A 26,755-nucleotide genomic window follows, 5' to 3' on the forward strand; every position below is an offset into this window, starting at 1 on the left:
AGCCCAGTATTCTGAGATCTTTTAGAAAAGCACCACATCTGTAGCTATTAGAGGGGCTTTTTAGCTTTATGGGAAGTCATGCTGTATCTCTCTTGTATGGACAGTGATGATAGCTTATGAGTAACAGCTCTGTGATGGATCGCTTAGCTGACATCAGGTCAGTTCATTTCATCTCATTCCCTTAGATCACTGAGGTTGAATTCCTTTCCTCTGTGAGAAGAGGATTAATTTTCAACTATGGGGTATCTACACCTTTTAAATCTTCAGTGGTCATCAATTCACATTACCATTCATTTATTTGACTGGATTATTTATTTATGTTTTTGTGTTGTGTTATTTTGTGATTTTTTTTAGCGCTTGACAACATCATATCCTGGAGAACAAAGAGATACTGTCCTGCAGGCCTACATCAATAATGACCTCCTAGATTGCCACAGCAACTGTCAGGTCAGCTGGAATGGCTTTTCTCCAGCTTGTGTGCGATATTGCTGATTTGTTTCTATAAAGTGCTGATCAGAAAATATTATTGCTCTCTTGAGCGTGGGGGGGAAGCACTAGTACTGCCAAAATTGTGTGATATGTTTAACTCCTTCGCCCCAGTCTTTAGATGTAGTTGGCAAAGCTCGGCGTTACAGGAGTTCTTGATTTAGATCATCTCAGCAAGTGCATACAGTCCTTGTAGCCAAGGGGAAGTTTGTCACCTCTCCTGGTTTTTGATGTCTGAGTTGAGCAGAAGCCTACTGAGCCCCCCACATAACAGTCAGCTCTTGTTTACGAGATGCTCTGTCTCTTTTTGAGTCAGTATGTGTTGTTAGATAATACACTCATTTTCACTGCTCTAGGATAAGAGCAGAATTAGCACTTCAGTCTTAATACCTGCATGGAATGTCTGATTATGCACATGTTCAACAGTATTTTAGTGAGTTTAGAATGGATTGTTACCTTTCTTTAGAAGGGGGATTATCAGGCATGTTGATTTATTCACTGATGATCTAGTACTGTTGCTAACAAAAGGGAAATATTTTTTTCATTCATAAAGGTTAATTTTATGCATGGTTGATTTCCCCAGTTGTTAGAAGCTGTGGACCTGCCTGCTGCATTGTCATTGCAACAGTAACTTGTGCTATTAGAAAAGTTAAAGGATTAATAAATCAATGATCGCTTTTTTTTCTCCCTGAGAATTTCTGTAAGAGGAAAGTTATGCAAAGGTAATGCCAAAAGTAAAACAGATTAAAAATAGTTTGCAATGTGTTGTTCTTTGTAAGTTACTGAGCTGCTTTCCCACACTCCTAGTTGTCAAACAACAGCATTCCTATTCAGATGACATTAATATTTAGCCAGTGACCAAGAAAACCTGTTAATTTAAGTTCACAAACAAAATGCGCTAATTTTAGTTTTCCTCTTTGCCAGTGCTGGTTAATTATAATTCTTATTCTACACCATGGAGTTTAATAGCATTATAACAGACAGAGCTGAGTGGCTGTGATCTGCTTATTTTCTGTCTCTCCCTTAGCCACACCCCCACACCAAAATTTAAAAAAGGAAGTGGAAAATTCTAAATCACAGTGACAATTTTTAAGATATCGGTATGCGGTTTATGCTTGTTTGCTCTGAAAATTTACTGAAGCTTTTAAAATGTTACAGAAGACTAGGTTTGTTTTTTTCCCTCTTTGGTGAGCTATTACTAACATTTGTTTTCTTTTTCAGAGAAATGTCCTTAAATTATTACAGTCTAAGAGCGAGGTAGTCAGACAGTACATGGCAAGGCTCATCAATGCTTTTGCTTCATTGGCAGAAGGTAAGAGATCCATGGTGAGGGGAGGAGGGTTGCAAATCATTTTCATATAATGCTGGCTCATAGGTACTTTAAAAAGTGCATGTCACCCCGTGTGGGAATTTAGAGTCTCATTGGCATACTTTTTCTAGGGCTTCACTGTCTTTTGTTACGTAGATTCAAAAGAGTTTTTCAGTGTCTGGAAAGTTTTCATTTTGACACTGTGTTTGCATCATTTCTGTTGTTTTTGATGATTTGTGGTCTGTGCAGGAGCCTAGCCAGTTGATGTCTTTATGTAGGCTTCAGTCTCTTTATGAAGGTCAAAAAATATATATATGGAGGGGCTGGAGGGGAAATTCCCCACTAGTTAAAGTGCGTATTGGCAAACCTGCTCCCAGACTGCATATCTCTGCCTGTCCCACATTAGCCATCAGGTCTGGTGTTTCTTCAGAAGCTAACTATTGCTAGGACCTGAAATCCCGTTGAAAGTCACTAACACCTAACTTTCCTGAACTCTTTGGACATCTCAGTTCTTTTCATAGAGTATGTAATAAACTGTAATAAATCAGAAAGCATGTTCTGAAAGAATAGTGGATTCTGTATGGTACAAGCAGAGGTACTAACTAGGCAGGTAGGGACCTCTAATATGCCAAGTGGGTGGATTTGGTCTGCTAGACAACTCATTTGTTCAGGTTTGTTTGGGTTTTGGCACATTGTGGCTCCTCAGGAAAAAACTAAGGTCAATCCAACTTGCTCTTTCAAGGAGAAAAAACTTTTCTGTCATAAGTTGATATCTCAGCATCTGTTCTTTCATCGCTCTTTGCACCAGGTCGTCTCTACCTTTCTCAGAACCCACTGTTGCTGCGATTGCTGGAGGAGAGACTGAAAGCTGAGGACAAGGATTCCCTTACATGGGAGAATGTTCTGGGGGCTTTGCAGAAATTCAGCCTCAGGTGATGAAAGCACAGCACTCGGTGGTGACAGCAGGGGAGGAAATGCAGGCTAAGTTAAGCTCTGTTCAGGGAGGAAAGAAGAGTGCTTGATTTTCCCATAACAATCATCAGACCCTCTGATGACCGATGAAAGCGGTGTCATTTATAATGGAGGAGAATTCAGTTTTGCTGACTGAATTAACCTGATTTCCTACCAGCTGTCATGACTCAAGTGAACGTAAATCTCCTACCACAACTCTGTGCACTTCTCTATGTATTCTTTAACTGAACAACTGAAGTGAAAGTCTTAATGTAGAAAGTTCTGAAAATCCCACACAGGAGAAAAAAAAAAAGAGCTGTTTTACATTCCCATGCATAATGTTTTCATTATCCTTTCTGCAAACATTTTTCAGGGATTTCATTCTCATGCTGTTGATCCTCTTTCCTGGAGCTGTCTATACATGGGCTATTCTGTTTTTTCCTTTTGAATTACTGACTCAAATGAAATTTCATGCAAATGCAATAAAGTGCATGATATTGCTCTCATTTTAAAAGTAACTATGATCTAGGACCTCTGTTTTCACAGTATTTGGGAGGAATATTCAGCTCTGAATAGCTAACTAAATGTAAGGAGATAAATATATCTCTCTCTTCTAAATTAAGACTGCAAGTTGTGTTATTTTGTTTGGTTGTTGTTGTTGTTTGTTTGGGCTTGTTGAAGAATAAGTGCTGCTCTTGAATTTGCCTCATTTAGATTTTCAGTAGATAAAGTATGTGGAAATGTACATAAGATTCTGCACTGCTTCCTCACGTAATACCTTACATATATTTGAGAAGAAATCTTCATACCCTACTGCTTGAAATCCTAAACCAGTCTTAGACAAAATGATTTTTCCATTTAAGCAGTGTTTGATAGAACAGTTGAGTTTGAATTTTGGGGTCAGGAGCATTTTTGTGAAATAAGCTACTGCAATTTTTGTTTTCAATCTGAAAAATAACAGTTCATTTTATAGGAGGTTAATGCCAGATACTTGACATGAGGGACTTTTAATATAGGGTCAGATGCTCCCTTGTTTTGCCTCAGTCCTTGGCACAGGCCTACCCTACGATCCAGGACCGAGGAAGTGTGTGTGAGTTTTCAGGGGTAATCTAAACCCCAAATACTAAGACCAAGGAAATAACTGTTTGATCTTTGGAGTTTAGACTTGCTGGCTGTAAGAAATAAAGTAATTAACAAATGATGTTCTTCAGTAAGACATTTTCCACCACTTCTAAGAGAAAAAAAAAAATTCTACATGGGGTGTGTATGTTTGGTGTTGTTAAGTTAGGAAGTTCTGTGGCAGGAGTCAATCACAGTTGATCACCTGGCACTCGTCAGAGACAACTACAGTTTGAGGAAAAAATTTACAAATATAACAATCCCTAGAGAAAGTGCAAACAGATCTAAGCAAAGATTGCATCAGCCTAATCAGCAGTACAAAAATGCTATAGTGCTTTGTCAAACAGTAATTGTTTTATGGGTCTGTTATGTGTAGCTGTTTTTTTGTTTGCTTTTTTCTTATTTTAAACCAATTTGAAGCCAATGGAAAATGCAGTATTAGGTGGAATTAGCCTTAGAAAACAATGAAACTTACCCCAGCAATTTGCAGGTGTACACCCAACAGTATTTCAGTCTTCTAACCCTACAGGAATCTGCATCTACTTACCAGGCTTTGTTAATTCACTAGTTTGATTCTGCAAAATGAGCAGTTTATTTTTTTGTTGGCAAGCTAGCGTATGACAGGTAGATACAGTAGGTATTTAATGTGCTTGTATTCAATATAAATATATTCAAAAGGTGTTTACCTTGTGGTTTGCTTTTTTTGTGTGTATTGTTGTTTTTAATCCTAGGCGTGCACTGCAGTCAGCAATGATCAAAGATGGGCTCATTTTCTGGCTGGTTGATGTTCTGACAGATACAGATAGCCTGTCTGATTACACACTGGAGTATGCTGTTGCCTTGCTTATGAATCTGTGTCTGAGGAGTGCAGGTATCTAACTTCTGAATTACAATTTTATTCCAAGTGGATAGGGAAGATCCTGAAACCTTTTACTGTTATCCCTGGATTCTTTCAAGTAACTATATTTAGCAGCTGAGACTCAACCAACTAGTGACATTAGGCTAGATGTTAGGAAGAACTTCTTCACTGAAAGGGTTGTGAGGCATTGGAACAGGCTGCCCAGGGAAGTGGTGGAGTCACCATCCTTGGAAGTCTTCAAAAGACGTTTAGATGTAGAGCTTAGGGATATGGTTTAGTGGAGGGCTGTTAGCGTTAGGTTGGAGGTTGGACTCGATGACCTTGAGGTCTCTTCCAACCTAGAAAATTCTGTGATTCTGTGATTCTGTGATATCTCTTTCCCAAGCATCCCAGACTATGGTGGTTGGCTTGACCAAAGTCCCAAGAACTAAGGAAGCAGTTAATCAATGAAACCCTCCAAGATTTGATTTTTTTTCGGATCAACATGTGAGGACTGCCGTTCCTACGTTCCAGGTCCACTTTTAGAAGGACACTTACTATTTAAGAGATCTGTTTATGTAAAAGAAAGTCAGAATTGACTTAATCACTAATGGCAAGGAGCTTAACCTTCACCATGTGAAATGAAATACTTGTGTGCTATACTTTACTGTGTAGAGATGTCCCCTGAGAAAATAAGGTTCCTGTCTTAAAAGACTTAAAAGAACCTTAAAGTAAGTTTCGTTTTAAAAAGGAAAGTAAGGCAAGGAAGAGAGCTTGGCATAAGAAAAATAATGCCTTTGTTTAACTTTGTTAAATCCCTTTGTGTTGCATCCTGTCCAAGATTGCGATTGTATAAAACTGGAAAACTCCACTAATTTCAGCTCAGTTATGAGCAGCATTTGGCAGGAACAGTATTGCTCTGTGTAAATTCATTCTATTTAGTACTGATTTTAAGAAATAATTAAGACACTTTCTCTGATCTGTTGTTTTTTTGGTGTTGTTTTTTTTTTTTCAAGCATATTTATTTTCACCCTTTGCAGGGAAGAAAATGTGTGCAAGGATTTCAAACCATGTGCTCAAAGTTCTCTCTGATCTTCTTGGCCATGAAAATCATGAGGTACTTGTACAGCAACTTAGGGTTAAGAAAAAGGTAAAAAGGAAAATTAAAGATGAAAAAGGCAAGAAAGGAAGAAACAGAAATAAATATATAAATTGGCTTTGTTTCCCTTGTTAGACTTTCAAGTAATTAAGTACCTCGAAAGTTTCCTAAAATTCACAATTCTGTGAATTTGATTACATTGGACACAGATCTTTCTAGATGTAATTATGTCTTCCTTTAACACAGGTTGATAGCCAGAAGTGAAAGTCTTGTAGGTGCCCAGCTATCGTGTAATCCACATGCATTCTTGACTGCTGTTTCTGACACTGTTTAAATGTTATCTCAAGACCGAGAGGATTTGGTCTGACTACTTCATGAGCTGAGGTGCAAGCCATTATGTAAAACATTGGTACAAAAAAACAAATCTGCTGCTAATTTAAAGAACGTTACAAGAAAGCAGTACACCTGTGACGTTCAAGCCCAAATATGTTTTTGTCTGCCACTTTGTTTCACCTGCCTCTTTACTGCCTTGTGGTTCAAGCTTCTTTTCTGTCTCCAGACACACTTGTGCCATAGATGTTATATTAAACAACCTCAGAGGAAAGCGTTAAAGGTGATAGTTTATTTCTGCCTAATGTTTTCAAGACATCACTCTGATAAAATTTGTCTTTTATGTAATGCATTGATTCAGCTCTCTCTGCAGAGGAGTACTTCTTTTAACCATTTGGTAGAACTGAAGGGAGGAGAAAATGCAGACAAATATTTTTATGACATTGAAATCACAGAGAGGGAGAGTTTACTGGGATACTCTAGATCAATTCCTTGATGATTTTGCAAGGTGGTTTGGGACATCCAGTAAAAACAAAATACAAACTCTGGGATCTCATGTTTGTATCTAATAATTGGATCATCAAGAAGGTTTTTTTGTTTATCACTTAAGCTGGAAACAGTGAATGTTTCAATGAACTATTAGCTCCAGGTTTTATGAATTAATCAGAGGGCATAGATCAGTTCTTTACTGGCACTGTTTTAATTAAGATGAATTTTGTCATATCTTTATTGAACTCTTTCAGTATTTTTGTTTTTATGAATGGGAAAGTTAATACGATACATAGTAGTACAAAATAACATCCCAGTTCCTAGACTGAAATATTTAGAAAACGCTGCGATACAGTTGAAGTCTGTGCCTTAGAAGGACCTTGAAATTTCTTTTAAAGGATGGATTCTTAGGACTTTGTACCAGTGCAACTGATGAAAGTTTTGTTATTGCAGTCAAAGGTACAGGGCAGCTCTCTTGGGTGCCAAGAGAACTTTCTGAGAAGCTGTGGAGCCCTTGTGTAAATACTAATCCCTTGTCTTTCCTTGTTTCCTCTGCTCACTGCCTAGCTCACTTGTTCGTTTTTCCAAAATACAGTCAGAGGATGACTGGACGTCTTAGTGCTCCAGCAGTAACTGGCCAACACAACGGGTCACATAAGTGCTACTAAAAGTAGTTTGACATATCTTGTGGTTTTCACTAATCATATTACCAAGTTTTCTTGCCTCTGCTGAGGGACAGTAAATAGGCAGCTGACTGGGAGGATCTTTTACATTTCTTCAGCTTTTATCATCCTGCTTAAGGCTACAGTGCTTGAAACCTGTCTGTGTTTATGCTGACATAGTTTTGTCCCAGTTGTTTGTCCTTTCCTTTTTTTTGTAGTGCTAGTCAGAAACTAACCTTATTTTTCTGCTTTTCTCCTTTCTCTCTCTCTTTTTTCGTTTTGGCCATGGGCTAGGTCAGTTTGCAAGAACACATTAACACATTTTCAAAAAAGGGGTGGGGACTATCAACACACAGCAGTACTGGTTTAGCTCAATCATGTCACAGTGTACTTGCATCCCCCCAGAAAATCACTGCTTACCAAGTGGGAATTTTTGCAAGTGTGTAGGCTACCCTGATTAAACTCTCTGAACATAGTTGGTTCTGTTCCTTCACTCTTAAATTTTGGTTATAGTCTACTTGGCTGAATGTCAGAGTTTTTCTTAGTGGTCTGACTACTGGCAAGTATTTCTTCCTCTTAGATACAACCATATGTGAATGGAGCACTGTATAGCATTCTCGCCATCCCTTCTGTCCGAGAAGAAGCCAGAGCAATGGTAAGAAGTTCTGCTTTGCTTAGCACAGAGATCACTTCATCCACTGAAGATGACGTGTGTGGGTATCTCTTGAGTGGCGTGCAGCAGGTTTGTCATAGGCATAGCATTTTGAGAAGGGAATCCGCAGGAGGCCCTCCACCTTTGATATACAAACAGGTATAAATGTACGTCTTGAACATTTTTGCCATATTTGCTAGCCTTTTCCTAAAGGTGAAGCCCCAGCAGCATAAAGGATCCTTCTTAGTTTATAAATGAAAGATGTTATTTTAGAACAGTTGTCCATGTAGCATTTCATAGATCGGATGTGGCTCAGAAGATGCTTTCATCTGACCTGCTATTTATGGCCTTCCCTGAGTTAAGTAATTCTGCTCAAGTGAGCTAAGGGGATAAGTGTTCTTCTTGCTGCTTTTTTTTTTTTTTTTTTTTTTTTTTCCTGTCTGGTCTAGACATGGTTAGCTGGGGAGGGCAGGAGGAAGGTTTTCACAGAACTAGGAACTGATTCAGGTGAAAGCTAGTCTAATGGTAACGAAAGTGTTTTGGCTTGGGGTTGATGAAGCTATTGAGAAGGTGGAAGCAGCAGATCCATTAAAATTTGCTGCTCATCATGGATACTTCCATATCTAAATCTAGAAGCAATGCACACATCCCATTTCTTTGGCCTTTGGGAAGCGTATAGACAAAAAGGAATGTTTATTGCTGGACACAGTTTGTTTCACACTGCCAATATTCTTCCCAACAAAACAGTGATATTTTAGCTGACAGTGCTCTGTCAGTGTGGTCACGTGAAACACTAACCTAGCAATGTTTTCCACTCCATCCAGGGAATGGAAGAAATTCTGCGCTGCTTTATCAAGGAAGGAAGTGCAGAGATGATCCGGCAGATTGAATTTATTATCAAGCAGCTCAATTCAGGTCAGAGGAACAAATGCAGCTATCTGAGCTGTACATCTTTCATAAAAGTCAGAAGAAGGCTCATTTTTTTTATTTGGCATTGAAACTCTTGTAGAACTACAGTAATGTGATGGGCTCAGAGAGGGTGAATAGTTAATGTCAGGATTTGATACGTTTTAAAATTGATTTTTGTGTTACATTTATAAAGAAGAAAGAAAAGGCTGTGTAGTTCCCAATCCTGAAGTTTTGGGACTGTAAACAGAATGCCTTTGTCTGTGTTTTTTTTTTAATGCCGGTGCCCTCACAGTAACAAGAAACCAGTGTCAACTGCAAAAATAAGCAGGTGATACAGATTGTAAAGCAGGATTTGGTGACTATGTCAGTCTCTGCTCATCTCTCATTCTGTAGAGGAGCATAGCTCTGTTATCTGCAATTGTTATTGCAGATACACTGCTGACCTTGGGGGGTTTTGTTGTGTGCTGTGTTGTTTTTTTAAAATTCGTATTGATCTTCTGTATTCTGCTATATTGCACAAAAGTTTTAAAAAAATATTTTTACTTGTGGACAGTATAATAATGAAGTGCTTGTAGAGAGAAGTAGAATATTTTATTAAAAGTTAGTTGAAAAATAGACAAACTTGCAAGCACACACTCTCATTCAAGTCTCCTCAGTAAATACACTGAGGCATCATAGTAGGATTTATGAGAAAAGAACCATTCCCAAGTGTTTCTGTTTCTGCCTTTTTTTTTCTTGGATATGAATTGGCTTCAGTGATTTCTAGCATGCTTAATAGGGGTGAATAATTCCAATAGTTGTCTTGAGAAGAATGGTGTGTCTATAAGAGAAGCAAGCTAAATCTGAATGTTCCAAAAGAGGGGCAATAACTAGAGATTCTTTTAGGCTAGACGTGTTCTTATAGAGTTTCATTTTGCTTCTTTCTAGAAGAGCCATTAAATGACAGCGCCGTGTCTGATGATGAAGAGGAAGAAGAGGATGAGGAAGTAAGTATAAAGGCCCTCTGGAACCTTTTAGAAAAATCCTTAGTCCTCTAGACAAAAAGCATTTCTGTCAGTAAACCAGACCTTGTTTATTCCATGGAGGTGTTCTTTTTTTTTTATTTTCTTTTTACCTTTGGTTGATTTTGGTGGTGGTGGTTTTATTTAATTACCATGGTAATATTAACAAGAAAATTGTATCCGTTTACATTACCTTTACTCCATCTGAAGTCCTATACTTTTATTTTGACAAGTCACCTCCTTTGTGATAAATAAAGGATTATAGCTGGAAATAAGTAAAGAGATGAGCACAAGTAGAAATCTTGCTTTCAAACAGACTTATTTCAGCAATTAAATATAAAGGAAGTGAATGATCCAGTATATCACCAGAATAGCTTTTAAAATATTGTTTGGTTTTTTTTCTTAAGGTATCTTTATCTGTTTAATGTGTGACTTCATTTTGCTGTTTAGAAACTTTTAAATATATTTCATAAATTGTTTATGATGAAGGAAAACAGTAATTCCAAATTTGAAAATAACTGCCATAAAAAGAGAAGAAGAAAAAAATAAGATAGCAAGTATCAGAAACAGCACAATAGCGTAAACTGGTGAGCTGTATATTTCCAGCACTGTTAACAAAATTTTTTATACTGATGATTTCACTTCAGCATTTTTTAAGAAGCTGTTTGCGTAGGGTAATAGGATTCCAGGTGTAGACAGCACATAGTGTAATTAGTTTATTCACCGTGATCCCATGGCAGGGAAGTCAGACTAGATGGTCTGAAATGGTCCCTTTAAACCCAAATGTTCCTGTGATTCTGTGATTTAAATTAACCATCAAAGCAAGGTGTAAACAATGTTTAAGAAATTTGCAACAGTCTTCACTGGTGTTGTTACAAAGAATAAGATGCATAAAACTCAGTAAGCCTGTTGTGTGTGTGTTTGCTAGCTTGTTGCACGTTAATGCTTAGGAAGAGTGGTGATGCTGCTGAACCCAGAAGGTGCCCTGCTGCTGCAGGTTGACTGAGCGTATTTTCAAGTGAACTTTGAACCTGTTACATTGTGAAAACAGAAAAATATGCAAACATCCCATTTGTAAAAGGTGTGGTTTACTTGTAGCCATGTAGCGTATCACTTTGCAGGATCCAGCCTTTGCTTGGCAGTGTCCAGAAAAAAAATTGTATTTGCATTCTTTAGCTGTTTTGTGTTGTGGCACAATAGGTCGTGAGAAGCCTAGACCAGATTATCCCTTGTGCCTTTCCCTAATTTTACAGCCATGTGGAAATTCTAACATTACAGCTGTATGGAAGCTTTCATTTACAGACAGCTCTTTTTTCTTCTAAAGGGGTTCAGGAAACTTTTTTTTTTTTTTTCTATTAGGATTGGATTATTGTAATTGTATCATCTCTTGAAGTTCTGAAGTGTGTTTTCAGTAATCTTCTCTTTCCATGACTCCAGACCAAAACCAGTGCTTTATATGCAAGGTGGTCTTTCCAGGGATTAACACCTTTTAACTGGTTAACACCTTTTAACTGGTGTTGCAAGGCTTTCGGTGTCTCAGATGTATTGTGAGTATTCAAAGTTGAGATATTTTTCCCCTGAACGCCAGTATCCTTATTTTGAAGGTTACTATGATCTGTTATGAAATCACAGAGATTGGGACACCATTCATGAAAGGTGTGGCTTTAAATTGTGTGATGGTGTCTCATACTTTTATTGTGGTTTTTACTTTTCTTTTTTCCTGCTGATGATTTCTCCTATTCAGTCATGTCCTCTAGATGAGTTGCTGCTGCTCACAATCCCAGCCAAGGCTCTAAGTCAAACCAATTGTATGTGAAATGTGTAACAGGCTTCTGTCAGTCCTTATTTTACTCAAATATAACAATAAGCTCTTGAAACAGAGAAGTGCCTGGTTTCAGTTTTACAATAGCTTTGAGATTATATTAAAAAGAAAAGGAAAAACTCTTAATTCAGGCAGTTTTACAGCTACTTCTATAATAATGATGTGGCGAGTCCTACATTGTAACTGCTTCTGGCACTGTAATTCTGTTCTGTTCCATGTAGGGCTGGTCTGTCAGTCTTTCAGAAAGCAGAATATACAAACTGTGGCAACAAAAGGCTATACAAAACTCATAATGTTGTTACTTTCTTAACTAAGCAAAGCTCTGTTGACTCACTGCCTCGGTGCTTGAGGCCCTTTTGTATTTTGGAAATGCTGTGAGTTATTGTTCTGTGGAGTTCTGTGATAACATCTGGTGCTGTGATCTGGCAGCACAAAGTTTTGAAAGACTTTGTCGGAAGCCTTGCCTTGACATAATGCTTAAAAGCCACTACAGACAATATATTTCCCTATACGTCTATTTAGCGACAATATGTGACATGCATTCAGACTGCCTGCTGATATCATCATTTGTTGCTGATTTACTCGGCACCAGTTTACACCTTCACAGCTTAAGAAATAACAAAGTGAGTCTTTTATGCAGACTCTTAAGTTGCAGTTTCTACCCAAGCTTTTCTTGTTTCCAAAAACATGTGAAGAATCCCCATGCTGTTACCATTACCTTTCTTGTTGTTTTTTTTTCCTTTATTTCCTTTTGCCTGCGATTAATTTAAAGTTGTTGAATTCTCTTCTGGCTTTGAACAGACCTTGTGGTACTGACTTTCTCCTAAACACTGCCACCAAGATGTGGTTGATCTTGTTGGAGGATGAGCCTGAGATTTCTAAGAGAACGTCGCACACTTGGAAATTAAGATTCTGTAGTGTGTGACATCAGAGCATATATGAAAAATTTCTGCGTAGTGTTACTCAGAAGAAAAATGGCTTTAAGGTTTGTCTGCCAAGCTTTACATTGATTTATGTAGAGCTCAGGATGCACTGTTTTCCAGAGTATATGCCCACTTCGTTATATGAGTTGTCTGGCATGTGATGAGAGCCACGGTTACAATGCAGAATTTCTGGTGCTTAATATTCTTTTGACTGTTCTGTTAAATACTAACGTATTTTATATTTAATATTTAATCTTTATATTTGCTTTTTTATTTGACTTGGACCTTCTTAAAAAGCTGCCTGTAAAAGTAAATATGTGATATCATAGCTCTAGCTCAGAAGTTTACTTACAAGCTCGAGATACGTTAGATAACTGTACAGTGACCATTTATCAAACACCCCGTGATGTCACCATCACTCAGCACCTGGCAATAAAATTAGTAAACTCCAGTGTGAAAATATACTTCAGACGAAGGGTACATCAAAGGAAGAAGCTTAATCACGAGGCTTCGAGCCATTGCATTAAAGGTTTGCTGCCAACAGTGGTGAATGGGGCACCAGTTGTGGTGTTGCAGTGGTGGAAGGATGACGGTACATATGTCAAAGCTTTCCTTCTGTGCAAGGAGGAGCTAGAGGAGGGAAGCGTTCAGGATCAGTTACCTGCTATGGTAAATAATGTTAGAGAGCAAGATTGGCAGGGAGAGGTACTTCCCAAGAGCCAGAAACTGCTGTTCTCCGTGTGGCAGAATGCCTCAACCAGCATATTGGGTGAGGTGGAACCTGGGGAAGCTGAGGAGATCCATGAAGAAAAGCTAAATACATCATGCATGCATGGTAGCTGGATGAAAATCTCCACCAGACTATTTATAAAGCTCATCTTTGCTAAAGCATGTACAGTATATTGTGGAGTTTAGTCTGTTTTTGTTGTTGATTTGCTTGATACAGGTGATTGCTGGCTACTGTACAAGTGTTTATCTGTATCTTTTCCATTATCTGGGTTACCTTTCACACCTACCCGGCTTCCCAGCTGGTTTTAACATATCTTTGGAGAGAAAGGCAGATGGAACATCTCCCTGAGGTCCTGTACAGCCTTGTCCTTTATGTCTGAGTGTCAGGAGAATGCATCTTTAGGAGGATGAAGAGGATTAACAGTCTGGTATCTCAAAAGTACCTATGTAAAAACTATTTTTTATTAAATCTATATACAGAAAAAATAAATTAAGAAAAAATTGCTCTAAACCTCAGAAGTCTGTTGTTCATACACAGACATCTAATGCCTCTAAAGTTTGCCTAGGATATCAGTGATCATTGTTTTTAATGGCATTTTTAACAGGCTTTCTACATTACTTTAAATATACCTTACTCTAACAAGTCATTTAGTTTTTCTTAGTCACTTACATTTACTGTTGCAATCTGTTTTCTTTACTACGTGTGGGGTGGTTCTTATCTAGGTTATCACGGGCAGCTCGGAAGAAACTGCTTTCCAAGAGCAAAACGCAAGCAAAAATACTGTCATGCATGACTACTTTTGGTTTGTTGGAGGAGTCCCTCAAACTTTAATACTTCTTGGTTTGTATGAAAGCTGAATCACCATAGCTCTACCAGAAATAGACATGAGAGAGTGAATTCTGGATACTTCTCACTTGAGAAGTTGGTTACTTTTTGTGTGTGTGAAATAAAGTCAACAGAGGACTGTCAATATATTGGTATCCTAAAGGACTGCTTCCAAGAATTTTGTAGCAGCCCCGAATTGTGAGCTTTAAAGATTTGGTGCAAAGCTGAGTTGCTGCTGCTGCTTCATATTGCTCCAGAAACATCTGCTTTCAGATGGCTGCCCCTGGTCTCACCTTTAAGGAACCACTGCCCTCAGAGGAGCTTTGCATGCCCAGCCATAAGGAATTTTTGTCTCGAGTCATTAAAAATTATGCCTCCCTTTTCTTTAAAATAAGTAATAAAATGCTTTTGCCCCCCAGATGGGGAATAAGCAGCAGTAAATTACTTGAGTGTTTTTGTGAAGGTGTAGGGAAGAGTGCTGAATACGTATACGTGGGCATTTTTACCTAATTGAATGCTAGCATTGTGTTCAGGAAAGACTATGAATTGTTTTAATGTGTGGTTACTTTATTTTTACTGCTACTTGTAATAATATAATCTCAATCTATAATTTTTATTACTGTCACATGATACTGATTCATAGCAAGATCCGTACAAGTTCTCTGTCATTCTATTTGCTTGAAAGATAACTGTCTTGTATGTTTTAGTTTTAAAATTGACTTTTAAAAAAAATGAAACAAGGATATCCTTTTCTCAGCTTCCAGCGTGGCTGAGAAACTTCATCAGGTTGTTTTTTTCAGTCTGTATTGCACAACTAAGTTGGCTGTATGACTAGATCTGCAAAAACTAAAACTCCAAACTTCACAGCAGCTGCTTGTTAAAGATGGAGCATTGCACCTCCTTGGACTAGAATGTGGTGTTCCACAAAAATCCCAATTGCTGAGATTTTCCTGAGTCTTTATTAAGTTCCGCAAGGAATAATGATTTGAGCTTGAGGAAATTTGAAGAACAACTTTTGAAATTCGTGCTGTGCCTTCTGGAGAAGGATTTGTAGAGAAAGAAGTGTTTCCTCCTCTCAGGGTTCTGTAGTTTCTGTTTCTATCAAAAACTTATGTGAGTTTTCTTAGCTATCTGCTTTTTTGATAGAAATTGCCTGCCTGTTACTATTTACATGTGCAGTACTAAGTCATTTACCTGGAAAGTAGATATCATCCAAGTGACTACTGAAGTAAGAACTAAATTTAAAATGGAAACGTCCTTGGAACATGGGCTGAGATAACGCGTGTTGCTGTTGCAGGAAGACCATGACATCATGGAGGCTGATCTGGACAAAGATGAGATTTTACAACCTCAACTGGGAGAACTTACAGGAGAGAAGCTGCTGACAACTGAGTACTTGGGAGTGAGTACCAGTTAGTATGATCCTGAAATAAATGAATTTGCTGGGTTAAGCATTTAATTTCAGTGGTTTCATCACCTTCTAAAATCTTTTCTTCTTCATTTTGTTGATTTGGACTTGCATGGCAGTCCAAATCTTTCGCTATTTGTTTCCTAAGCTGTAGTTCAGAAATAGAATAAGTTTGAAAAAGGTAGCTGCCCCTTCTTGGGAGGTAATCAGGCTGTGACTTGGTAATAAGCTAAGGACAGCCTTAGGGTTTTAGTGCTAGATCGCTGACTCTGTGGCACACAAAACGAAGCACTGAGCAACTTAACGCCAAAACACTCTGCTGGTCTGAAATTATTTTGACAGGGAGAAAAAAAGTTGAAAAATTAACTGTTCCTTCAATCTTTATGCCAGATCAAGTACTGTATGTCTTACCTCAAGCATCAAAAAGACATTAAGAAAAAAAAAAAAAAAAAAGTTGTCACGACTGCCATTTAGTATGCTGCAATTTAATGTGAGATAAATGTGGCTGTATGCCTTCTGGATGTCAAAGTCCACACTCAGGTCGGGCTACAGTGATGATGAATGAGTGATGAGATAAGATGTCATGGGACAACCTGTAGTGATTCCACGGAATTTCATGTACTGATACTGGAACACAACTTAGTTGCTGTTGCAGTGTTTCTACAGATTTTTTTTTTCAGTGGTTCTAGTTCCTGGTCTTTCCACTACCTTCTCCTTGGTTGTTTGTTTGTTTTTGTTTCAATTTCTTTATTACCTGTGTATCAGATAATGACTCATACTCCAAAAACCAAGAAGAAGCTGTTTCCCAATGTCCAGCAGAGTATAGACGAGCCTCTCCAGAGACCTGTGACACCAGGTTATCACAGAACTGCGTACCCAATGTAAGTCTAAACAAATGAGGCAAAGCAGGATTTTTTTTTTAACTTAAAAAGTGACCTAACAAATATCCCCACTGCCAGATAAATAAAATCTCCATACTTGAAAGTGCATTGGCATTGTCATTCTTTAAAGATCACTTGAAAGAAGAAATAAGAGTGCTGTAGGCAGAGAAAGGTCTGCTGGCTGAGGCCACATACTTTGAATAGTTGAACAAGTGTTTACTGATCAATTTGATTTAAAGTTGCGTTATATCTTGTGTGTTCATAATTCTTTCTTCTTCTCACAATATATTCTATTTGTAAGTTGCATGGAGTGTGTAAGATGACTGGGATCTTCATGTTATAAGCAAAAAAAGTATATTGCTCTAGACAGATACGCTACCCATCCATAAAACACACTAAAAAGAAAATGGAAAAGACAAATCTTAGTATGTCTGATTTCCTGTTTAAAAAAAAAAAAAAAGAAAAAATCCAATGGGGGTGTCTGTGACACCTTGCTCTTGGTTTGATTGGTTCATTGTGGGGTCGCTGTTACCAGGTTCGAGGTCCCACTTCCACTGCTTGGTACTTTTTCCAGTGGTAGACTAGAGGAGCTGGACTGACTGTCTGGCACTGGCTGTTAAGGTAGCCATACTTAACATAAAGAAAACTTAAAATATTTTTCAGGAGTAGATTTTAGTTACTGTGGGAGTGTTTAAGCATTACATTCCTGCTTTTTAAGTGGAGAGGAAAACAAGCATGTGACAATGAAGTGACTTGCCAAGGAAAAATCAGAAAAACAGTGGCAAACCTGAGGGAGTAGCTTTTATTTCCTGGTGCAATGTAATGTGCTACAGTTTATGTACCAGAAAAATGTCTAGAAGTGATCAAATGCCTCTTTTTATCACCGTCTACCCAGGTAATGTTTGCTTAACAAAATCCCGGGATTACCTGAGCGACAGTGGTACTTTGTTGTGTCAAAGCTTAAATCTCCTTACGGACAGCTTTGCAGCCTATTGCCTCTGCAACACAACTTGAGGTGTGATTAAAAAAAATCATGTTGATTTAAAAAAAAAAAAAAAAAAAAAAGATCTTTCTCTACATAGTGGTTCTAGTAGCTTTGGGTCTGAGAAAAGTGGTGGGTGAAGCCTTCTTTACAGATCGCCTTATTGTGTAAACTAGAGAGGAGAAATGTCATCAGCAAAAGTCTAGCATGGTGAAGAATATGTGGAAATTATTTCCCTCCAGTTTTGCCAAGTGGTGGAAATTATAAGAGTATTTGGTGCTTGCATGTAGGAAGCATGAGATACCACTGTGAATTAGAAGTTTACATTTTGTATATAATTTATTTGTGCAAGAAAACTGCAGTAAATAGTAACGTGCTTGAGGTAGCTTTTGCAACAGAAAAGAATAAGCTTTGGAGGCTTTATGTCTTTCTAATTTTAGTAAGAATTCATTTAGTAAAATGAGGAAATTACTTTCTTAGGAAGAGGAGGGCAATAAAAGTAACCAAATCATAGCTGCCTTAATATGAAATACATCCAGTTCAGATATTGCTTTCAAATTTTTAAATTATTTAAGTGTCTCATGTTTGCATCAAATGAAATGGTATGAAAAATGTCAGACTTCTTACTCTCCTGTACAGCTTGTTTACCTAGGAACAACCCAGGACAGTTCATCTGAAGTTTTTGATTCAGCCAAGGTTAAACTGCATAAAAACACATGTAAATGCTTGCATTCAGAATTGAATGTAACCCGTTTGAAGTTCTTCTGCGAGACCTGATGTAACGCATTCCATTTCTCAAACAAGGTGAAAAAGGAAGCAGTTGATGGAGATACTATAATGTGTCTCTTTGAGTTGTTAGTTCATACCTCAGAAAGGGGAGGGGGGTGCTTCCAGTGCTGAATAGGAGTATTCACACAGAAAATTAATGCAGAATAGCTACTGCACATGAAGCAGATATTCCATGCTCATTTTTCTACGACTTTCCAGTACAGACAAATCTCTGGTTACTTCAGATGGATTGTCATGGGATCCCTGTATGGACAAGCTCCTGTTGTATGGGGAAGCCAGGAAACATTGGAAAGCTGCTTTTTTCCTTTCCCTTCCCTCCTCTTTAAAGACTCACTGCTGAGATCACTCAAGAGGGACTGAGCTACTCAATATTCTGCTCGCTGTTTCCTTAGAAACTGACTTAGCTGTGAAATCATTAACTGCCTCCTTGGAATGCATCCTTTCTCACTAGAAATATAGCCTAATTACCTTAACCTGATATTGGGCAGGGAAACTTGCTGCGTCTGCCAACTTCTTTTCACACACGTTTCACACCCGTCTTGCTTCTGCTGCATTTTGTTGCTTATTACTGAGCAATCTTGTCCCTGTTCTGTCCTTCAGCTGCTTAAGTTTCTCATTGATCCACCTCGCTTGGGAAATCAGCAGTTCTACTTCTTATCTACTTTAAGCCAGTGTTGCATGTTGCTCTCTATAAAGCAAAATCCTTGTAATACTCAGGAGCAAACCCTAAATCCTTGAAAAAGCTGAGAATTGGAGACCTTTCAGGCCTGCTACTATATTCTTTTCTTTAAGCGTCCTACTGGTATTTTGAGTCTTCAGACTGCAAGGAGTTACGGTTTCCTTTCCTTGGCTCTTTATTGCTGTAGGAAAAAATGTTAATTCTGAATATGTATAACATCAGCTGGGTTGGGGGAGCTGCAGTGGTGCAGTTAAATTATGACATTGGCACTAGTTTGCAAAGTGAAAAAATAGGTGTTTTAATTTCTTCCATGTTATTACAGGCAATGAGAATAAATCAGAATTTGCTTTCCTGTAACTTTTTAGACTGCAAGTATTCATCACCCTACATTCTCCTTTCTCCTCCAGGCCAGAAAACGATGCCGTCTCTTGTCATGATAGGCATGAGAAACTGCAGTCTCTGCCGAGTGATTGTCCTCCTGTTTGTGGTGGGAGCAGGTCCAGCATTTCTGACCTCTGCATTTCCTCGTCGTGTAAGGATATTCCGTAAATGGTGTTATTGCTCATTGCTTGATTAGTATTATTATTATTTTTTAAATGTAGCCTTGGAACTGGGTCTCTGTTTGTAGACCCTGGGGCAGTCTGCATGACCTTGGGCATGCATTTGGCTCCAGCTGGATAAATGGCTGCAGGAGGTGATGTGTGGTCAGTATATACTGACAGCCACACCAGCCTTGCTCCATCTCCCTTCCTGTGGTAGGGCCAAGGATCATTCCCAGGGCTTCCGACAAGCAAAGTATATTTTCTTTCACTCCGTGATATCCTCTGCCTAGGGAGAGAGCTGCAGCCCAGATACAGTGCACTTCCCAACTGGCCAAGCTACTTACTTGATCAAATATACCCTTGTTCAGATCTAAATGAATTACTGTCTGCTGGCACCTGCAGGCTCGATTGGCTGGTCCTCTGTATTAAAGTTGAAGGCAGCTGCAGCTCTCTGCTTCGTTTTGCAGCTGCATTCAAACCATGAAGGGTTGTGGAGGATGGGGAGCCCTGTGTGTGTAGCTGCATTGTGGGTGATGCTGCTAACGATTCCGTCCTTGCAACTTAAACAGAAATTAATGCAGACTCAGCTGGACCCGAGAGTTCAGAAGCATGTGTTGGAGTTTAAAAGGTTATAGGCTTCTGAAATACTTTTCCTCATCTTCCAATATCCACAGGCTCATGGAACTTCTGATGTGAGTTTCAACCTGCTTGCAGGGATTCATTAACATTTCCAACCAGGGTTTTAAAGCAAAATGTTCTGCAGTCTTAGATAAAGGATCTTGAAGCATATCCGGTACAGAATTACTAATAAGTTCAGGCAAAAACCTGCCATTACTTTGTTGAAAAATATGCTTTGAAGCAGCAAAGGAATAGCAGGCTTTTTTCTTTTTCTTCTTGTTTTTTAAATTTCCTAGAGGAAATGAAAAGGATTCTGAGAAAAGTAACCGAGATCTTGCAGGCAGGAATCTGCTTGCATAATGCCTAGAGCTGATAAATACAACGTGCTGAATAAAAGGCGTATGAGAGAAGCAGCTGAAGCTCCTGTTTGAGATGGGCACTCGGGTCCTTGCTGTTGTGCATGAACAGAGAGCTGCTGTCCTCAAGCCTTGCTTGACACAGCAGCATGCCGAGTAGAGCTAATTCTGTTCCACACAGAGATTAATTAGCTGGTCAGAGGCATCGGCTCAGAACACAGGCTGTGAGCTAATGAAAGCATGCTGACTCGACAGTTTTTCTGTATAGAATAATAATTTTTAAAAAGGGATTGTGCATATTCGTGCTTTGTAAAGGAAATGAAGCAAAGTAGGTACCCAATGTGATGCTATTTCCTGTTTTAAAATGTACTGTAGATAAAACCTACCTTTGGATGTAATTTCCAAGGTATTATGCAGGCACCAGGAGCCCAGCATGCCTTCTGAACCACGTTTTGATAATATTTTATGTTCACTCACCTCTGTCACCTTTCCTGTGCTACTGATGCTGTCGGATGGCTTGCTTGGAGAGGTTTGTGGGGAGGCTTAAAGCGGGAATCTGAGCAAGTCAACGAAGTAATTCATCATTTTGGATGGAGAGTGTTGATTTAATGCCTTAGTGCTGAAGAAAATGCTGCCAATTTAATGTATTCATGTTTTTAGAACTTTAATTTTACCCACTAAAAAAGTTTGCTAGCTATTTTTGGTCAAAACTGCTTACAGATGGATATTAGTTAGTACAGATGGATATTAGTTAGAGAACTAGATTATACCGTCTCTTCTCATGGAAAAAATTGGAAGTCAGAATATACAGCATATTGCAAGTTTATATTCATTACGCATATAAGAAGACTAATTATTTTTATGCGTGACAGAGATAATTCTTAGCACTAACTGAGGCTATAAAACAACACTGAGTTACTCAAAGAAGGATTGCCAGAGGTTTGTTTTCAGTTTTTGCAAGTAGCCAGTGAAATACATGCTCAACTGTCTTACCTTTTGAGATTTAGAAATGAAGAGGAGAAGAGACTGCACTGCTGGATCCCATGGCAGATCATTTCATTGTAACTGGACTGGATCTTTGGACATTGCCTGTTTTCCAAAAGGCAGTGTTTTTTGTAAATCTTAGATTGAATTCAAAACATTGGATTCAAAACAGTACAAAACAAGCCCTTGAAACCATAATTAGAAAAAAAAAATCTTACTATACAAAGCTTCTGTGCCCTTTTTCTTCTAGTGCCTTCTAAGATAAAACAGGAATCACTGCGTAAGAAAGATGTAAAAATAGTTGTACTGCTTCTAGGGGCTCCCATCGTGCCCAGGCAAATGTCATTGCTGTGAAATGGAATATATAGTGTGTTGAATTCAGATCTCGGTCTGACAGTCATCGTGCAGCACCAGAAACCTGCTCACTTCAGCATGTATTTTCCCACATCACATGAATATTTTGGGTTTCAGAGTTGCACGCAATCAAGTTATGAAATGAATAATAATAGTTGGGGGGGGAGAGGAAAAGAATAAAAGCTTCACGTGAACAGTCAGCATCATCAATGTCATGTCTCAAGCAAAGCTTAGCTTCAAGAAACTTTTATCCTCTTCTGTTTTCTAAAAACGAAAGTAGTTCTCAATGTTCTCTGCACCTGGATCTACTCATCTGTTCTTGAGTCATGTTCTTTTTTTTTCTTTTTTTTTTTTCTGATTCTGTCTGGGACCGTCCTCACTTTTTATCAATTTGGTAAAGAGATTATTATTATGACTTTTTTTTTGTCTCCTATGAATAGGCTTGCATACTAAAGATGAACCTTGGTCACCTTATTTACATATCCAGTGAATATCAGAGAGAACATTAACTGGGCAGCCAGGTGCTTGTCTGGAAGTGGCCTGGTTGGTATCCCACTCAGCAAGTGAGAGCAAATAAAAACAGGAGGGCAGCCTGTCCCAGGCATGGGAGGAATGTGGAGGAATGGAGCTGGGAATTTTCCCTAGGCTCTTACTGGACTTGCACATCTCGGTAGCCCTGTGATCCTCAGCAAGCTGCCTGTTCTTCCCTTTTGTGTCAGCATAAGGCAAAATGTGAGGTTTAGTGAGCAAATGTAACAGACCTCAGTTCTGATGGAGGTGTTTAAAACAGCTTTTTGTCTGCAATGTCTGCCTGTCACTACAGATGTGGACAGACAACTGCAAGAGGTTGCATTCCTGTGGCTTTAATGAGGTATCAGCTAATAACTGATATATTTTAACTGATGAATGCAGAGTATAGCTGCTTTGAAAATGATCCAAGCATGATTTACCTTGCAATTGCAAAGGGCTAGGAGGATGCACACATGCAGTTACCTTGGCTCAGCTGACGAGCTATAAACTCTGCCACAGTAACTCAGTAGCCTGCTTTTGTCTCAACCTTTCTTTCATACAGCAGGAGCCGTGACTTGATTGTATTTCTAGTGAATTGTAAAGAGCCAACTTCTCACTGAATTGTGTTTCCTTTTTGAATAGCAATTGAGACGAAGTCATCCAAAGTATTCTCATCAGGCCATAGAACGGACCGAAGCATCCCGGGTGGTGACAATATCTTGTCTTCTCGATCCACTGACTTCACCCAGGACAAAGTAAATGGGCAATCTCATAGGTATGATTTATTCAGATGAGTATCTAAGAGTGCAAGAGGAGTCTGAGGGGACTTACCAGCTAATTCCATGCTGCTGTAAAGACAATCTGTGAAGTCATTTGATGTATGATGTAGTCTGGTCTGAGACAGCTGTGGTGGTGCTTGCCAAACAAAATACCCTTAGTAGTGCCAGCGGCAGCTGTTCAATTTCTAAGCATCTGGTCCAGAATAGGAGAAACCTCAAGCAAGACGTTATTAATGAACGTCACATGTATGCACAACCCGGTCTCCTGCAAGTAAAACTTCCTGATTGCTTCCGTAGATGACTGTACTGTACCCCATGAAAAATCATTTAAACAGTAAAGAAAGAGGGACAGCAATGGGAACAGGGCAGGAATTAACATGCAAAAGAGAAATTAAGCATTTAAGTGGATTTGTGTGTTTAAACATGCTGTGTTGCTAACACAGCTGACCAGAATCCCTGATGATTGATTTGCTAGGTGGGTATAAGAAAGAACTAAAGTATTACAAGTTCTCACAAAATGGGTTTCAATTTTATCTTGGAAAAAAAAAAAAAAAAAGAAAATCTGTCAAAAGAAGAAGAAAGATCTTACTCTCCTGTTCATGCATTGAGTCCTCTGTGAAGCTCCTCATATGGAGGACTGTGATGTTATATACTGGGTGAGAACTAGTAATTCATTAGGAATTGGACCGAGATTTACCAAAGCTTTTCAGGACCCACATGTGTCCTTCAGACGTTAACAGCTTTTTCCTAAAGGTAGTTTGATTGGGCCAAGTTTTAAACAGTGAGTGTAGAGAAATGTTAAAAGCAAATACATTCCAAGAGTAAAACACAGAATGGGTGGAGATGTGTTAAAGGAGAGGTTTTACAGACTCTCTATGGGTCTGATTTTTTTTCAGTAATGTTCAGTTACTTGTGTCAGTTAAAGCTCTAGCACTTCTGAAAGCTAGATTCTCTGCTTAGAGCTTTGTTTCTTTCTGGCCTACAGATGCCTTTGTAAATATTTTTTTTCCAATTTTGCTCTTCCAATGGTGACGTCTGAGAAATTACATGCTGTTAACAAATTAGCACTGGCAAGTAATTGAAGTGCGTAGTAGTCATAACCCTGTTCCTGCATTATTGGTTTTACTTCCGTGTTAACATAACAGTATCTAAGCACATACTGCAAATACAAACAGAATTTGATGGCAAAATTTTGCTTGCTTTGTGCGCTGGCTGATGTAGCGAGGTTACTATTCAGGCATTTGCTTGCAAGAGATCATAAATAGGCAGTATCTTGTCCCCTACCTTAGTGTGAAGCTTTGCTTCTCTACAGTTATAATCCATTGTTTAAAAGGTATGTCCCTAGTAATCTTTGCTCTTTCTGAATACAAGGTTATATAAATATCACTAATAGGTGGATCCGTAACTGAAATTAAGGATGCAGTATTGCAGAAGCAGATCGTATCTGTGCATTGTACGTGTATGCTTCCTTACCATGCAAGCGATAATCTCTATTTACAAAGCAGCCTCGAGTTACGGATATGGGAATGTAACCACTCATAGTCCAAGCAGAACACAGAGTTTTCTGTGTCAGGGGTCTTTTGTTCATGTGCTCATGTTGCAACGACTAGGCCCTGCCTTTTTATTCTTCTTTCATTTTTTCCTCCCTGGAAGTGTATTTTAATGTGTTTGCAAAACAGAGTGAATAAATCACTGCTTTGGTCATATGTCTACCACAAGAGCTGCCTCCCTTCCTACTAGGCAAATACCAAGACGTTCCTAGAAAAGGTATGTATGAGAAAAGGAAGGTTGACTTGTGGTGATGCAGCGTTTTGATCATATATAGATCTGTTATATGCCTTGTAGTTAATCAAGCATAAACTTGTGCCTAATAGACTTGAGTTTACGATTGAGGCTTGCTTGAAGAATTCCCTATGTTTTATTGTGACTATGACCAGCATCGTCACAGTAAAGAGATTAAACTCTGTAGGGGCCTTCTTTGGTTTCTAATAGTCTCACCTTTGTTATAATCAGGTAAAACTGGTCAGAAGTCCAAGTGTGTTTGTCTTGGAAAAAGCAGTCCATAACTCGTATTTGAATGTCGAGTCTTCTCACATGTCTTGGTTGGTTATTCAGATCTCCGTGTCAGTCTGTTGTGCACTTTTTAATAACTATCTTATTTTTTTCCAAGTAATCAGTTTTATTTCTTGTCAATGCAAACGTAGGTTTCTCTGATTTATTTTTTGTTAGAACATTTGCTCTCGAATTACCACACATTGTCACAAATGACTTTTTTACTAAATACTATAGAACATTTTTCCACACTAGATTTTGCTGCTTCTTTCTTAATCTGCCCAAGTCCTAAAGGAAGCCAGATAGAAGGATTTTTATGGTATTTTGAGGATTACCTCTTTTCTGTTGGTCTCCTTTCATTGTTGTAGGAGAAAGTCATTTTGGGACACCTGCATACATGGACACATCCTACACATCCTGACAGAACACCAGCAGATTTTTTCTTTGAACTTTACGGTGTTTGCTACCAATTTATTTCATATAATCCTTTCCCAGAGAGTTTGTAAATATGTGAGCCATCGTACGTGACTGTTATATATTCTTTCTCTTTCATCAAGTCCAGTGACTGACTGCATTACCGTGCTTTGTCTCCCAGGTGTGTAGAGCTGCCTAGGTTACTCTGGTGAAACTGAGATTGTTCGTGGCTATAAAAATGCTTTTTAGTGCTTAGGAATACAGATGCAACTTTTTTAATCTAGTGCCAAATAACAAAAAAACTAATTTATGGCTCAAATACTTCTGTGAGGCTGTTGGGTCTTGCTTTTTCATCTGTGTCAGCGTATCGTAATCCACACGAGGTTAACATGACTGGCACAAGTGTATTGAAAACCCAACTCTTGAATCTGAGCGAATAAAACGACAAACAAGCAATAACAATGAAACTATTTTATGGAGAGAGACATTTAAATACATCTGGGATCCACGGCTTGGGGTGAATCTAGCCAATCTTACTTTTTTTTTGGCTTGGATTTGCTGGTTTTGCTGCCATCTGCCACCTTCCCTTTTGAAAGGCTACAAGTTTAATGCTTGTCATGCTCAGTGATAGGTAAAGGGCTGCAGAGGTGGCTCTGAGGAAAGGAGTTAGAGTGTCTCTGCCCTTAATAGTTAACATATACAAATGCAAAATGCAGACAATTAATGCCACTTAAAATATAAAAGAAACGTTTGCTGACAGATCTCCCTGCAAGGTGAAGCAGGGGAATGGCTAATCACTGACTCAGCAGCATTCCCAGGAGAGCAGGAGGGATTAAATGTCTTGAAAATCCTCCTAATCACCCTTTCTGATGGTCACAAAGGGTTCTTTTGATGGAGCTAATAACACGGGGACTTTCCAAATAAAATTTTAATCACTTTCCTTTCGATGGCACCTTTATGATTCTCTTGCTTTGGCTCTGCTTTCACTTCCCTTTAATATGATGTGTTTCTTCATGTAGCTGTTATTTCAGTTTAATCTTTTCTCCTTTTAAGAGAAAATTGACTCACTAGAGCCAACATGAATATAGATTCAAAATTATTTAAGGCTTACTATTTCCTGGTAGCCTTCACTTTTTGTGTATCAGAATATATTGATGCTAGGGGCAGGGAAGGACAGTGTGTCCTCACGCAGTTAGGGACTACATTTTAAATAATTGTATTCTTGCAGCATGTGCAGACTGTGAAATAACAGCAGCTGGTTT

General features: G+C 38.6%; 1 protein-coding gene across 2 annotated transcripts in view; it reads left to right on the top strand.

Moving 5' to 3' along the window:
• The window catches only part of ARMC9 (armadillo repeat containing 9), a 63,322-nt gene that overhangs the window by 30,259 nt on the left and 6,308 nt on the right, over positions 1–26,755 (top strand). Inside the window, exons 12-23 of one of the 2 annotated variants that reach the window (XR_004253595.1) lie at positions 355–447; positions 1,708–1,798; positions 2,604–2,727; positions 4,597–4,736; positions 5,744–5,820; positions 7,864–7,938; positions 8,760–8,850; positions 9,772–9,830; positions 15,443–15,547; positions 16,319–16,434; positions 18,056–18,220; positions 19,292–19,320. Coding sequence is in view for 1 of the 2 variants with exons in the window: in XM_032193115.1 (XP_032049006.1) it covers positions 355–447; positions 1,708–1,798; positions 2,604–2,727; positions 4,597–4,736; positions 5,744–5,820; positions 7,864–7,938; positions 8,760–8,850; positions 9,772–9,830; positions 15,443–15,547; positions 16,319–16,434; positions 19,292–19,416; positions 22,891–23,023 (1,229 nt within the window). In the remaining variant the exon portion in view is untranslated. Of the gene's footprint in view, positions 1–354; positions 448–1,707; positions 1,799–2,603; positions 2,728–4,596; positions 4,737–5,743; positions 5,821–7,863; positions 7,939–8,759; positions 8,851–9,771; positions 9,831–15,442; positions 15,548–16,318; positions 16,435–18,055; positions 18,221–19,291; positions 19,417–22,890; positions 23,024–26,755 lie in introns of those variants that run through there. The other variant, XM_032193115.1, reaches the window with a different exon arrangement.

This window comes from Aythya fuligula, chromosome 9, assembly GCF_009819795.1.
Source record: "Aythya fuligula isolate bAytFul2 chromosome 9, bAytFul2.pri, whole genome shotgun sequence".
In the NCBI taxonomy this organism is placed as follows: domain Eukaryota; kingdom Metazoa; phylum Chordata; class Aves; order Anseriformes; family Anatidae; genus Aythya; species Aythya fuligula.